The sequence below is a fragment of the Pundamilia nyererei genome, unplaced genomic scaffold, assembly GCF_000239375.1.
Source record: "Pundamilia nyererei isolate P.nyererei 1_Seehausen unplaced genomic scaffold, PunNye1.0 scaffold00037, whole genome shotgun sequence".
Lineage (NCBI taxonomy): Eukaryota > Metazoa > Chordata > Actinopteri > Cichliformes > Cichlidae > Pundamilia > Pundamilia nyererei.
In genome coordinates, this window is record NW_005187438.1 from 3,468,689 (window position 1) to 3,483,577 (window position 14,889).

General features: G+C 39.7%; 2 protein-coding genes across 2 annotated transcripts in view; both read left to right on the forward strand.

Moving 5' to 3' along the window:
- The first annotated feature begins 513 nt into the window (after positions 1-513).
- LOC102209636 (patched domain-containing protein 3) lies at positions 514-7,649 on the forward strand. The gene is made up of 4 exons (XM_005730459.1): positions 514-1,234; positions 3,332-3,453; positions 5,604-5,749; positions 5,978-7,649. Exons 1-4 carry the CDS (start codon positions 515-517, stop codon positions 7,546-7,548), a joined length of 2,559 nt encoding a protein of 852 aa, XP_005730516.1. The 5' UTR covers position 514; the 3' UTR covers positions 7,549-7,649.
- Positions 7,650-13,464: 5,815 nt separating this feature from the next.
- Positions 13,465-14,889, forward strand: part of gpr158a (G protein-coupled receptor 158a) — a 92,364-nt gene continuing 90,939 nt past the window's right edge. Inside the window, exon 1 of the mRNA XM_013910161.1 lies at positions 13,465-14,720. Coding sequence (XP_013765615.1) covers positions 13,843-14,720 — 878 coding nt within the window. The 5' untranslated portion in view covers positions 13,465-13,842. The remainder of the gene's footprint in view (positions 14,721-14,889) is intronic.

A 14,889-nucleotide genomic window follows, 5' to 3' on the forward strand; every position in this document is an offset into this window, starting at 1 on the left:
TTTCAAAATGTCAAAAGAGTCTTCACAGAAAGGGATACTTTGATATGACTAACTAATTTAAGAAGTAATCAAAATATTTTATGAGCTTGTTTGTCTTCAGCATTGAGTCTTCTTAAGTAATTTTAGTGACATGACACAACTACAAAGTAATTTAGTTATAAAGTCACATAGTTATAACACAGTTTTACAGGTATAGTTGCAACATAATGTCATAAAATCGGATTTTTCACCGCCCTGGTTATTTTCATTAAGTCAGAGCAAGGTCAGCATTTGGTAATCCTTGTCTAGGTTCACTAATTAGCTTGTTTCCTTTTATCATTCTAAAGGCTTGCCTTATCGTTTTACTGTCACAGAATAAAAACTGAACACTGAATAATTTGCATGTCATCTTGTTTTTCCTGGAATAAGGGTAGCTCTTCCCAGAAGCAATAAGTATTAGGATTAAGCTTATCTTGACACCCTTTATAAGTGTGCAGTCACAACAGATCCGTGTCACTGCCCTGCAACACTAAGGATGGATTCTAGACGCACTGACTGCATGACAAAGCCTCTGTCACGGCTTTTTGAAAATCTTGGATCAAAAGTAGGATCCTATCCATTATATTTTTTCATTGTTCCTGTGTTACTCTCAGCAGCACTCAGCGGGGGTTTCATTTTTCTCGAGGGAAGACAGGACAATAGTCTTGAGCGCCAGTTTACGCCAACTAAAGGACCCTCAAAGGCAACCAGAGCCTTTGTGAAAGAAAACTTTCCCTACAATTACTCCATGTTTTCTGAAGACAGGCAGTATGACAAGGGCAGCTTTGCATCCCTCATTGCTATGGCCAGGAACAGCCGTAATCTACTGGACACACTTGTTTTAGAGGACATCATCTCACTTAACAATAAGATCCTTGATATCACTGTGGACAATGGAAGACTGGGCTTCAATGAACTGTGTGCCAGAGCCAACGGAGAGTGTGTTTCAAACATCATCCTGGAAATCCTCAGCTACAGTCTAACCAATCAGACCAGCATCACCTATCCAGTCCACATGCACAAAGCTACTCCACTCTTTCTAGGTGCAGTGCTGGGTGGTGTTATTACAGATGATAGCAACTCAGTCAGAAATGCTGAAGCTGTCAAACTTTTCTACTACTTAGATGATCGGGAAAGCACAGCTGAAGCCTCAAAATTATGGCTGAGAGAATTTAAAAAGCTCCTATCAGACAACACAGACAGCGAACACATTTATGTGAGTATCACATCATTACTCATGTTTTTATTATTCATTTTCTTTTTTAAACTTTAAAGTTGAAGCAAGTAACATAACCTCTCTGAATGCTTAAAAGCAAACAGAGATTCTTGGGTGTATTTATTCGATGTGCATTTACGATGAACTATTTTTCACATGACTGATGAAATGCTTTGCAAAAGCCACAAATACTTTTAACAATGGCATCAAATGATGCTTTTTGTGTTTGGTAATGAGTATTATTATTTTTTAAATAAGTCTTTCATAAATTTTGAAAAATAAAAACGTTTTGTGCAGACTTGTGCTTCTAGCCCAAACTCTTCCAGTCACATGGCTGCAAAAATTGGGGCAAAAACAATGACCTCAATCACAAAACTAAAGCAACATAAAATGATCACAGAAAGATACATTTGACCACAGACCGACTACAGAAAGATTTTCTTCATTGGAATGTGCCACCAAAAGCTTTTTGACAAAAAAGAAGCATTGGAAGCATTGTGCGGTTTAATGTTCTACTTGAGTTAAAGACAATTTGGATGAAGATCAAGTACATGCCATCAGCAGTGGAAAACTACCAGCCGCACTGAGTGGTTGTTTCTTTTTTTATTGTCCTTTTTTATGTTGTTTGTTCTCTTTACCAACAGCATGGAAAAACTCCATAAAAATACCAAAGTCATGCAAAAACACCCCCACAAAATTTCACGTTACAGTGTTTTTAATTCATAATGCCATTATCAGTGATGGTTTAACAGCTTATTGTAATGTAATTCTAGTTTTAAGCTTCATTTTATTTAGTTAAATAAAATATGATTTAGGAATAACTACTTTACTTTTATGTTGTTTGACACTGACATTCTCTCACTTTATGCACAAACTAGTTCATGTCTTCCCCCTGTATTTTTTTGGAAAATAACTTTTTAAATCTTCAGTGGGCCAAGTGGAGTCCTCTCTTAGAGGAAGCTCTTTTCTGCCGCTTGTATCTGCGATCTCGTTCTTTCGGTCACTACCCACAGCTCGTGACAATAGGTGAGGGTAGGGACGTAGATTGATTGGTAAATTGAGAGCATTGCTTTTACTTTGGGTTCTCTTTCTTCACCACGACGGACCGGTACAGCGTCACTGCAGCCGGAGCACCAATCCATCTGTCAATCTCCCGCTTCCTTCTCCTGTCACTCATGAACAAGACCCTGAGATATTTAAACTCCTCCACTTGGGGCAGGATCTCATCCTTGACCCGGAGTGGGCACGCCACCTGAGGACTATCGCCTCAGATTTGGAGGTGTTTATTGTCATTCCCACCGTTTCACACTTGGCCACGAACCATTCCAGTGTGAGCTGAAGGCCATCACCTGATAAAGCCAACAGAACCACATCATCTGCGAAAAGCAGAGATGAGATTTTCAGACCACCCAAGTGAAAGCCTCCCACCACTTGGATAGGCCTAGAAATTCTGTCCATAAAATTTACTAACAGAATCAGTGACAAAGGGCAGCTCTGGCAGAGTCGATCATGCACTGGAAACGAGTCTGACTTATTGTCGGCTATAAGGACCAAGCTCTTGATCTCACGATGAAAGGAAACTACAAAAATGGAATAATCACAAACTGAGCCATTAAGAAAGTATTCCTGAATAATAGAGTCATTTATAACCTGAAAATGGTTGTAATGTGAACTATGCACACATTTATTTTAGTTGGCAGATGTGTTCCAACATTAGACATGCTCATAACAAGGTCTGAAGATTTCCTTGTTGAACTAACATTGTATGATTTGAAGAACAAAAAACATTTCTGCAGGGTTTCTTTTAGAAGTACTGTACTGCTATCACATAGTGCATTATATTCATGAGAAGATACACTGTTTGGATTGAATTGCCCAGTTTTTGGAAGTAAACTGTAGAAAAGTCTAAGTGGAGGAACAGGCAAGCATTACAGGCCAGAGGAAAAATCTAAATATTTGACTTTTATGGGTGAACTGCCCTTTTAAATCCAAACTGTTGAGTAACACTGATGTAACAGCTGCCAGGACTTACATGTGCAATCATTTTTTGTGACTTAAACGCTCAAGCTGACTTCCTTCTGCTGTGCTCTTTTGTAGGTGTCTTACTACACCTCGAAATCCAAGCAGGATGAGATTGACAGCCACACCACAGATGGCTTCCCCCTATTCCTCATCGCTTATGCCTGTGCTGTCACCGTCTCTGTGATATCCTGCCTGAGGTAAGAAGTGATCAGCAACCGTCACGCAGTAAGTGGCAAAATCCAGGATGCAGAGCGCTTGTCTGACCCAGGTCAGGTTACATGTAGTGCAGTACAATTAACTTATTTTTTTGTTTGTTTTGAGCTATTTTCATGTAGATTAAGAAGTTTGAATTCATAGTTACAGTTCTAGTAAAAAGAAATAGACCTTCTTTAAATTCTAAGGACAATAAAACTAATCTGGTACTTAACAGTTATGGAAATACAGCCTGAGGTGAAGAATAACCAGGATCTATATCAATGTATAACAGTGTCTTTATTAATTTAACAAACAAAAAGCTGAAGTTGAATCTGAAGCAATGTGTGGAAACCTAACTACACCCCCATGATTCAGAAGCTTGTAAAACCACCTTTAGCCTTAATAATCTGAAGTAACACGAGCAATTGTTTTACAGCGTTGCTTCAGCTCATTGAAATCTATGCACAGCTCTCTTAAAGTCCCACCATTTCAGTCAGGTTGAGGCCTGGATCTGGATGTCTCATGACCTAGTTTCAGTTTTAGCTGTTAGATGGCCTCACGTTTGACTCTAGAATAACTCCTCCTATAGAGGAGTTAATGACTGATTCAATTACTACAAGGTGCCCAGCTCCTGTTGCTGTAAAACAAGTGCAAATTATCACCCCTCCTATTAAACACTGATAAGACTCACATGCTTGGTTGTTGAAAATCAAGCTACAGCCGGAAGCTTAGTCAAAGAGAGAAGCTGCTGGCCTAGTTTTGTCTTGAGGTAAAGAGCAATAATGTCTCACTTAAATCTTTTGTACTTGGAAAAGTTGTTATTGCGCTTTGATTTATGGTCCAACTGAAGAAACACAATCTCAATTACCGAGCTTTAGAGCTTCAGAGTTACACATCGGAGGCATTTTTTTTACCTTTATCAGAGCCAAACATTGTTTCCATTTTTCATATTTAAAGTACCTGATGCCTCTATCTTCAAACTGTTTGAAGACATAAGAACGTATGGTGAACAGTGCTTTTGAAAACAGTTCATGTCACATGAAATGTCCTCTATTTTCTGAGACTGACACCCTCCCCACTATTAAGATTAGGTTATAATTTTCCTTTTTGGCAACATGTATAGGCAGGACTTGATCAGGTGTCCCTGAATCCTCCTTTAGTCACACAGCTAGTTCTAGGCTCCCATGATGCATCCAAATATTTAATCTTTACTCAATCACTCTGTGTTTATACACAACACTGCATTTAATCATTGGTAATATTACTCTGACTCGCTTCCGCAGTTCTTCCCCATCTGGTAACAGCAGATGGCCTCCCCTCCCTCAACCTGGTTCTGTCAGAGGTTTCTTCCTGTTAAAAGGGAGTTTTTTCTTCCCACTGTCACTAAGTGCATCTCAAAGGGATTTTCTCTGTATTATTGTAGAGTCTTTAAAAGTTTCTTGACTTATTATCACTAACAACTTCAATTAATCAACAACACGCTGTGCACTTAATCAGTAAAATTCTTACTTACTTTTCAATTTACATAAAAATATTATTAGAACATGGTCTTACATGTTAGGTTAACATACAACTGCCCATGTTTACCAAATGATTACTTTCTGAAGATACAATTTAAAAAACATTTATGAAATCCTCCATATTTTTCTTAAAAAAACTACATTTCTATATTTAGCTTAAATGTCGATTTTTTATAATCTTATTCCACAGATTTTTTAAGGCGGCACGTATCTTTTTTCCTGGATATTTAACCAGGTAATAATTAACAACAGGGAATATAACATATAACTTGGGTAACAGGGAAAGATAATAATTAACAATCAGGTCAGTATATTTACCTTCTGTTTCTCTTTTTATGACGGGACATTTTCAGAGCGTGTGATAGCTATTGTTTATCAGGTTTATGGCTCAGATTGTGTCAGCTGTTGCCACCTCTGTATTAACTATGAACAATAGGCTTCTTTTTACAAGCTTCACTTTACAAATTGTAAGAATATCCACAATAAAAGGTCATATTTAGGAAGTTGTTTTGTTATAAAACATCCAACAATGATCCTTTACAGGCTGCCTAGACAAACTGGACCTTGCCCTCAGTTCACTGTTATCTTTATCATCTGTATGGAATTAAATACAATTTATTCCTCCTTGGCAGGCTGGACAATGTGAGGAACAAGGTGTGGGTGGCTGTCTTCGGTATCCTCTCTGCTGTGCTGGCAGTTCTGTCTGGCTTTGGCCTGCTGCTTTACATCGGAGTGCCGTTTGTTATCACCGTCGCAAACGCCGTTTTCCTTTTACTTGGTGAGAAAAATTCACTCTTGGCTTCTTTCCTTCCACACTTTAGTTTTAGCTTTTAGCTGGAGGTGCAAAACCAGCCAAGTAATTAAAAGTGTAATAAAAGTAATAAAGGTGACAACATAAAAAAAGTTTCAGTGGTGTTTTATAAGGTGGTGACTTTATTCATTTATAAGCATGTGAGTCATGTGAGTACCGTAAAACTATCATGAACTGTTATCACTTTTTTTCCAGGAATTGGTCTGAACAACATGTTCATAATGGTGTCTGACTGGCAGCACACACATGTGAATGACCCGGTCCCAAAGAGAATGGCTCACACTTACAAAGAAGCCATCATGCCCATCACCATCACCGCTGTGACCGATGTTCTCAAGTTCTTCATAGGTGTCAAGTCTTACTTCCCATCCATGCAGGCCTTCTGCTTGTACACCAGCACCTCAATCATATTCTGTTACATCTACACCATCACCTTCTTTGGAGCCTTCTTGGCTTTAAATGGGCGGCGGGAAGGTAGCAACAGGCACTGGCTGACCTGCAAGCGAATCCCATCAGACAGACCTAAAAATCGCTCTGAGCTATACAGCATCTGCTGCGTGGGAGGTGACTTTGATAAGAGCACTGGAGCAGAGAAGATGCAACCAGTCAGCTATTTCTTTAAGAATTACTACGGCCCATTTTTGATCAAACCCTGGGTCAAGGGAATGGTGATCTTCTTCTTTGTGGCATATTTAGCTGTAAGCATTTATGGATGCCTCCATGTACAGCAGGGGTTTGAGCTTCACGACCTGGCAGCTGATGACTCCCTTGTTAACACATTCAACAGGAAGGATCGGCATTATTTCTATGATTATGGCCCATCTGTGATGGTTATTATCAGTGAGCCTTTTCCATACTGGGATGAAACCAAGCGGCACGAACTCCAGGCATGCGTGGAGGACTTTAAAGGGCTCCGCATTGTAGATAAAGGCATTTTTTCATCCTGGCTGGACTCTTATTTGTTGTATGGGCAGGCAAATAATTTAACCCTTAATGATAAAGATGCCTTCCTCAAAAATCTCCCTCATTTTTTTGAATTATTCCCTTTCTACCAGCAAGATGTGAACATCACCGGAGATGTCATCCACGCCTCCCGAGTTTTCATACAGATGGTTGATATTGACAGTGGCAGCATGGAACTTTATGCACTTAAAGCACTTCGGTCCACCTCAGCTGATTGCAGAGCAGCTTCTTTATTAGTCTATAACCAGAAATTCATCTTCTTTGACCAGTATGATGTTGTAGTGAGCAGCACGATCAAAAATGTTGGTGTGATCGCAGCTGTGATGTTCATCGTCTCTCTCCTGCTCATTCCTAACCCTATCTGCTCATTTCTGGTGACTTGTTCGATTGGTTCAGTGACTGTAGGCATGACCGGCTTCATGGCGCTCTGGGACATCAGCCTGGATTCCATATCCATGATCATTTTCACCGTCTGCATTGGCTTCACTGTCGATTTCTCCGCTCACGTGTCTTACGCCTTCGTCTCCAGCAAAAAGACGGATCCTAACGCAAAGGCTGTGGATGCTCTCACACATCTGGGGTTCCCCGTCCTCCAAGGTGGCTTGTCCACCATTTTCGGGGTGTCAGTGTTGTCTGTATCAAAGTTTAACACCTTTAGAACATTTTTTAAGATTTTTTTTCTTGTCATGTTTATCGGGATGGTTCACGGCCTTGTTTTCATCCCAGTAATCCTGACAATATTCACACGCAGGCCAGAAAAGGAAGAGAGCAAAGAGAACACTGTGAAAGTCACCAAACTATAACCAAAGTGGCTACAGTAAGGACTTTTAGTCAGATTCAATTTTAGATGAAATTAGAACAGCTGCTTGGAAAGTAAGTGATTTCAGTATAAGTTAGATTTATTTAAATAACAACCTTACAAGTGAAAATAATTTAGACTTTATGATGTAAGATATTCATTTATGAATGTGTTGTATCGTCTAAATTAGAACTCCAAAATCTGAGACAGTGCCCCTCCCAGTTTATTTATTCTTGTTTTAGACACATTGCCAGTGGCTAAAACAACCTTGTTTGATCTTGTTTGAGATGCTCCACTGATTTATTGACAAATGTAAACAATAAAATCAAGTATGAACACTTAAACTAAAGTCTTATTGACACTGGATCTCAGCTACAGTGAATATTTTTCAGTGCATTATGTTTTGTCTGCATTGCATTGTGGGATCCTTATGCTGTTACAGTGTCCCATGCATGCACATTCCAGGAAACAGTATGCATCTCACTACTATTGGGTGCATGATAAATGGTGAACAGACTGGTTCTAATATAATGCTTTTCTTCGCACTTTTATGTCTACTTGAGCGCTTAAAGCGCTTAATACAACATACCACATTCATCCATTCACACACCCATTCACGCAAGCATGTTATTCTATGTCCAAGTGACTTCTGTCTAACATTCACACACATTCACACTCCTGTGTATGCATCGGGTACAACTCGGGGTTCAGTATCTGGAGCAGCAGCAATTGAACCGCCAACCTTCCAATTAGTACACAAACTGCTCTACCTGAGCCAGAGCCACCCCCCTGCATAATAAGGTCTTGAACTATTAAAACAAAATCTCACAATGTGCACCGTAAAAAAAAAAGAAAAAAATTTTAACAAAAAAATCCTTAAAAAATATTCTGGGAGCTAGAAATGTTTCAATAATGAAAATGTGATTTTCAAGTTGATGCAATATAGACTCAAAATCTACAAAATACTGAAATAGTTCAGCTGATGCCATTTTGTAAAGGCAGAAAATTCAGAAAAACCTCAACTCTAAACATGAGGTTCATTCATTCTATATACTCAAGTGTTTCATTCTATATTTTCAAATTTCATTCGATATATGTATATATATATAATCTTTCAGGGTTTTCACGTAAATATAAGTGTAATTTCTGAACATCCCTAAAACGCATATGGTGCAAACTCACCTTTTCACTAGCCCTTGACACCAACAAGTCATAATGAATCTGCCGAGAGAAAGAATAACAAATGTGGGAACAGGGGACACTTAAATAGGTAAATAGATAAATCTGTCTAAATCCAAAGAGGCATACTACTTAATGCTAATTATTTTGTACAGGTAGCTGAGAAGCTAAAACGGCTAACATCACCTCAGCCATTAGCATTGCTAGCAAGTCCGCTCTCCTCTTAATATCATGAGAGGGAAGAGTTGGTTCAATAGTTTCTATTGTTATTATTTTACTAAACCTTTACCAATTTTGGTAATATGAAATACATCAACTGTGAAATTAGCGTAATGATAACTTTTGACACAATACTTGCAGATTTTATACATTCATAAAAAAACATTGATACAATTTTTCCACCAGTTTTGTGGTGATAACCTCTGTAATTTCACAACATGTCTGTTAATGAATAAACAAACCAATGTAAAATTACAGTAAAATTCCTTTTTCCTCTGTCATTTTTTTGTGTTATTTTACACTAATTTCATCACATTTTTGATATGTTTGTACAGCATAAAGCTAGTTTTCAGTAATTTTATCTTTTAAATAAAGAAGGCATCTTAGCATATTATGTTTATATTTTTTCTGTGTAAAAGTAAATAAAACGTTTCTGTTATTTTACGTTAGAAACGTCAATATAGTAATTTGTAATTTTACTAATTGATAAACCAAACTAGTTTTATGTTTTTTTAAAAATACGTTTGCTGCATTTAGTGAGAAGATGTAATTTAAAAAAAATCTTGAGACAAAAACTTTGCATTGTTTATGGTTTGTTTAAAATTGAGGAAGGACTTATTTGGGATGTAAAGGAATAGAAGAGTTGCATGATGGATCAAACGCAGCCAGCAAATCAAACTGTATTATGATATCATGTCAGTATGGACCAAAGTCTCCAAGGAATCTTTCCAGCACCTTGAATATATGCCATGACGAATTAAGGCAGGCGAGCGTGTGATGTTGTCTAAAACCTACCAGTTAAGGAAATCCTGATAGTTATCTTAATGCCATTATTTGCATTAAGATAATCAGAGAGATAAGATGACTTTTATCTGGATAAATCGCTGCAAAAGTTAAATGAATGTTTATGAATTACTAACGTGAATATCTATTTTTCTACTCTTTTTATCGCTGCCTGGTTAGACAATAAAGAGTGGCATTTATATTGTGCTTTTTCCCTCTTATTAACCACTCAAAGGGCTTTATACTACAAGCCCCTTTCACCCACTCATTCATACAGGCCTTTATTTATCACACTCACACATCGATAGATACATCACGGACAATCTGGGGTTTAGTTTCTTGCTTCAGGAAACTTCACCATGCAGACTGGAGGAGCTGATTAGTGGATGACTCTAACTCCTGAGCCACCGCTGCCAGTTTGTGGCTTTGAATAGTGCCCTGAAATACCATTACATAGATTTCAGAAGCAATCGGGACTCAAAAAAAATTGCAAAGCTGCCACAATAGTCCCCCTCACCCTTTACTTCATTTACATGCCATTCAAATGTCACATTATTCCAAACTGTCCATAATTAAGCTGCACCACAATTTCTCAGTTTCAGGAAGTGGTGTTGGTGGCATATTCATCATAATGGCCTCCAACTGGCAGCGCATTAAAAGCAAGAACCCATACAGATGGCTCACACCTCAAAAGGAAGCGTTATGTCCACCAAAGCTACCACCACCATCCTTGTGATCATGACTGATGTTTAGAATTTTTCTATTGTTTCAGTTGCATTCATTTGTAGCATTTTGCACAGAACTATAAACCGCTGGAGACCAAACAGAAAGGAAATAACTTAATTATAGATATGCTTTATGCTTGTTGCTGCAGATAGGTTAACATTTAGTGTGCATATAAACTTTAAATATTAGAATGTAAATTGTAAGTATTCTTATTTGAAGACTTTCCAAAGAATAAAACAACACACTGAATTGGGACAGATAAACTGAATAAAGAGGTTCTTACTGCTTTTTCCACTCTAGGGTAATGCAGAGTGAATGCTAATCAGATTGCTTAGGAGCAAGTGTTTTGTGTACAGCGGTGCTGCAACGGTAGCTGCCGGTGTCTTGTTGTCGGCTCTTTACTAGCAGATATGGAGAGTTTAACAAAGGAAGAGAAGTAAGGAGCCTTGGATTCAGCTTTACTCTAAGTAGAACTTAACCCCCCTCCCCAAAAAAGAAAAGTCTTCTGGTTTTAACTTTCTGCATCTTTCATGGCTGCTGCACAGCTCTGTCACCCTCCGTCATGCCTGTCTTCCCTCGCCCTGCTTCCTAGGCGAGATGCCTCTGGACTGCACAGCATGACATGAGATGGCCCTACACCCAGGATGAAGGCAGAGCTGGAGAGAGTGTGCGTGTATGTAAGAGCATCAACTGATAAGAAGAGGGATTGGAGATAACATAAAAAAACTCATCATGTTCCTCTTTTTCCTGTGTAGTAAAATCCCACATCTGTTAGTGCACTTTTACATGTCTAACACTAGTTTTTATTAGAATTTATAGAAAAAAACAATATGTTGCAAAAAAAGACTTAACTTATTCTCTCATAAAATACAGCACCTAATTATATGTTTTGAGATATAACTGGGGTGTTACATGCTAAAGCACTACTACTGTATGATGCTTATTTGCACTTGAACCTCTGGTGAAAATTTTGTACCATAATGTTAATCAAAGCTCTTAAAAAGTGGGTAAAATTAGAGGCAGGGGGACACATTAATTTATATATTACATATATTTGTTATTTATTCAGATGTGAACGGGTATTTGCACAGCACTTCTTTAATTTTAACCAAAGCTTCAAAGGTTTTCTGATCTCACATTTGATTTTACTGCGTGCCAATGTGAATGATAGGTGTGTCTACATGCCTTATTAATGTGTGCATTCAGTGATGTCTTGAGTATGCATACCATGCAAGGCTTTGGACATGCATGTTAGGTTCGCAGGGAGACTGAAGATCTCATGAAAGTTCAACTCCAGAATCTTTTTGCTGTTACCTTCTGCACCACTGTGTCACAGAAATAAAGACAGAAATACTGCAGAAAATATTAAATGCTTTTCATTCAACTTACATAACCAAAATGTGTATTTTTTCTAATTTCTTTCTGTTTTTACATTTTTTTTTTTGTTTGCTTTACATTTTAGGTCAGGAAAAGACTGAGAGGAACAGACTGAGGAACACACAAAGGAAATTGTCCAAATATAGAGTTTTTAGAGCTTGGGGACATTTTATTGCCCCCCAAAAGTTAAACACAGTTATCTCGTGGTCAGTTTTTGTACCTACAATTCAGTCGTATCTCCTAAACTCATCAAATGTAGGTAAACACAAAGTTATTGCTTTAAAAGTGCGGTAAGGATAGATTCACTGTGTGTGTGTGTTTGTGTGTGTCTGTGCGTGCCTGTCTAAATATTAACAGTGAGTGACACAGACTGACTTTTTATGTAAATTAAACCCAAACATACCAGCTGTATTTTAGAGGAACCAGTTTGAATCTTAGAACAAAAGAGTGACAAAATGTTGGAAAAGTCAGAACTTTTCTACCTGCTCTTACTTCCCTGCACAACAATGCAGTTTTGGACCAAAAGGCGTGATAAAGAGGGCATGGATCTTTTTTAGACCATAAACAAAGTTCAGAAACAAAGTAAATCCAAAAACTGAAGATCACACAGTTGGAAACCTAACAGCTGAGCATGACGGATGCATGCTGTGCCCCATACTGAAGGGAAGACAGGACTATTTATACACAGAGGGCTCCTTGGAAAGATTACTGCAGGCATATAAACAACAATGAAACCAATCAGAAAACACACAATCATATATTAGATGAAAACAACTCAAAAAAGAAAGTCTTAAGCCAACACAGGCATCATCACAAGGTTTAAGTGAGCAGCACGTTGTTGTTGTGGTTAAACTGAGATTGGAGGCTTGGCTTTAATTTCTATTGTAGAAAAACCTTTAGCCAAAACAAGAGAACCTCTCATCCAAATGACTTCAGATTTGGTGGTGCACTTATTCATCTATCCAACAATACACCAGCATATTTTTAAATGTGAAGGTCAGGTGAATTGTTGTGGAAGCAGGTGAAAATCAGAGAAACGCAGATAAATTCTTAGTCAGAAGCATTTCAGCTTTCAGATCTGAAGATAGCAGAAATTTAGAAAGAAAAGATGAATCCACTCTGCACCTTGCTCCAAAAGTTTACAATCATGAATCAAATCGTATTTAATAAAGCTTTCCCCTCACTGATGATAGAAAAAAAATCTTAGTCTCCGAAAATTGATCTAAAATTAAGTGCTTGATTGTGATAAATCGGCTGAGGGTGACTTTGTCTGTTTCAGCGTCGGACAGCTCCTTCAGTGCTTCATCGGTTTCAGCGCCGGACAGCTCCTTCACCGCTCCACCAAACACCGCTCCGAGATTGACAGAAGAAGCGGCCACACGCGGATCAATGGCGCTCCTGGAGCCCCTATGAGACGACGAAGACGACGGGCTTTGAAAGCGCACGGATCCTGATGTTGCTTCTTCGTGGCTTTTATAGGCCTGCTTAATGCTTGCTGTGGTCGGAAGAGGGCGGAGTGCGTTTGCCATCCAAGTGAGAAGCTCATCGACTCGGTGCCTCCTAAAAAAAGCATATAAATATAATAATAACCGCCCCTTACCCCTCCCTCCTCCTCGTTTTGATTCAGTCTGTGTAGCCTACACGCAGAAGGAGAACGTCCGCGGCACAGCAAAGCCAACACAGTCTTGTCCACAGTGTGTGAAAGAGAGGGAGAGAGAGAGGTGGGGGGAAACAGCTGCAAGCGGATACTCAACATCAACAAGCTGTATGAGGCATCTGTGAGGAAGGAGAAGGCATTTGACGAGAGAAGGGGTTCCTGGCGGGTTTCCCTCTTTTTGTGATTTCAAGAACAGAGGCGTGGAGCTCAGAAGAATATCCTACAAGTGGTGAAGCGATGGTTTAGCGGGGCAATTTGATAGGTTCTCTGTGTTTTTTCTACAGCACACTCGCCCGACGACACTGTTAATTCCGAGCAGCAATCCCCCAAACATCTGTGGTCGCTCTCTTGAGGGAGATGGCTGTTTTCCGGCTGTCGCTGCTGCTGCAAGTTGGATTTGTGATTGGATCAAACCATAAATACGCGGAATGGTCAGGGCACGGGGAGGATAACGGGGCACGGGAGGCGATTCACGGCGCTCAGACGCACCGCTGGCAGCTGGCGCATCTCCGTGCGCCTCATCACGCTGCCGGGGAGACGGCGGAGCTGCCGCAGAAGACAGACGAGCTTCTACCCAGGGTCGTCACGGCTTTTTTACACACCGGGGACTCGACCACCTTAAAGCATGCCAACTGCTCGCGAAAGTACGAGCTCACCTCTCTGCGGGGAAGGTCACACGCTACCCCGCATTACTCCATGAGCAGCGTGCTGGATACGGTGCTGCACGCCACAAACTTCCTCAACATGATCCTGCAAGCCAACAGGTCCAGGGAGCACAACCTCCGGCGTGACATTGAGTGGTACCACGCGTTAGTCAGGAGTATACTGGAGGGAGACGCCAAGATTCACCGGGCGGTTGTTACTTTTAGCGGGGATTCATCCTTCCCGGGGCCCTCGGTGCTTCTTCAAGCCACCAGGGCCGGCGGTGAAATAGTACTCCAAGACCTCTCCAGCATGGCCCACCGACATCTGCACAACCGCACGGCAGAGACAGAGTGGTACCACGAAATAAAAGACAGGAAGAACCCAAATTTCCATAAAAGAGCGCTGAGCCAAGATTTCAGATCGGTGGACAATTCAGTGAAAAGAGGAGAGAGTTTTATTCCGGACAAGACGCACGTCAGATGGTCTGCGCCCTACTTGGAGTGCGAGAATGGGAATTTTGTTCCCCGTTGGCTTTTGACCTTATCTGCTGCCTTCTATGGCCTGAAATCCAACCTGGCTCCTGAATTCAGGTAAGCACAGAGGGTCCAAACCTGCGCTATGATGTGGAGGAACACAATATATATGCAACACAAAGTCTAAAAGTGATTCATATCTATCTATCTATCTATCTATCTATCTATCTATCTATCTATCTATCTATCTATCTATCTATCTATCTATCTATCTATCTATCTATCT

Bases quoted from the DNA above. Each gene is read 5' to 3' on its own strand.
- LOC102209636 (XM_005730459.1), top strand. From the start codon at position 515: ATGGATTCTAGACGCACTGACTGCATGACAAAGCCTCTGTCACGGCTT. The intron at 3,454-5,603 runs GTAAGAAGTGAT...CCTCCTTGGCAG, and splicing joins TCTGTGATATCCTGCCTGAG to GCTGGACAATGTGAGGAACA. The intron at 5,750-5,977 runs GTGAGAAAAATT...CTTTTTTTCCAG, and splicing joins CGCCGTTTTCCTTTTACTTG to GAATTGGTCTGAACAACATG.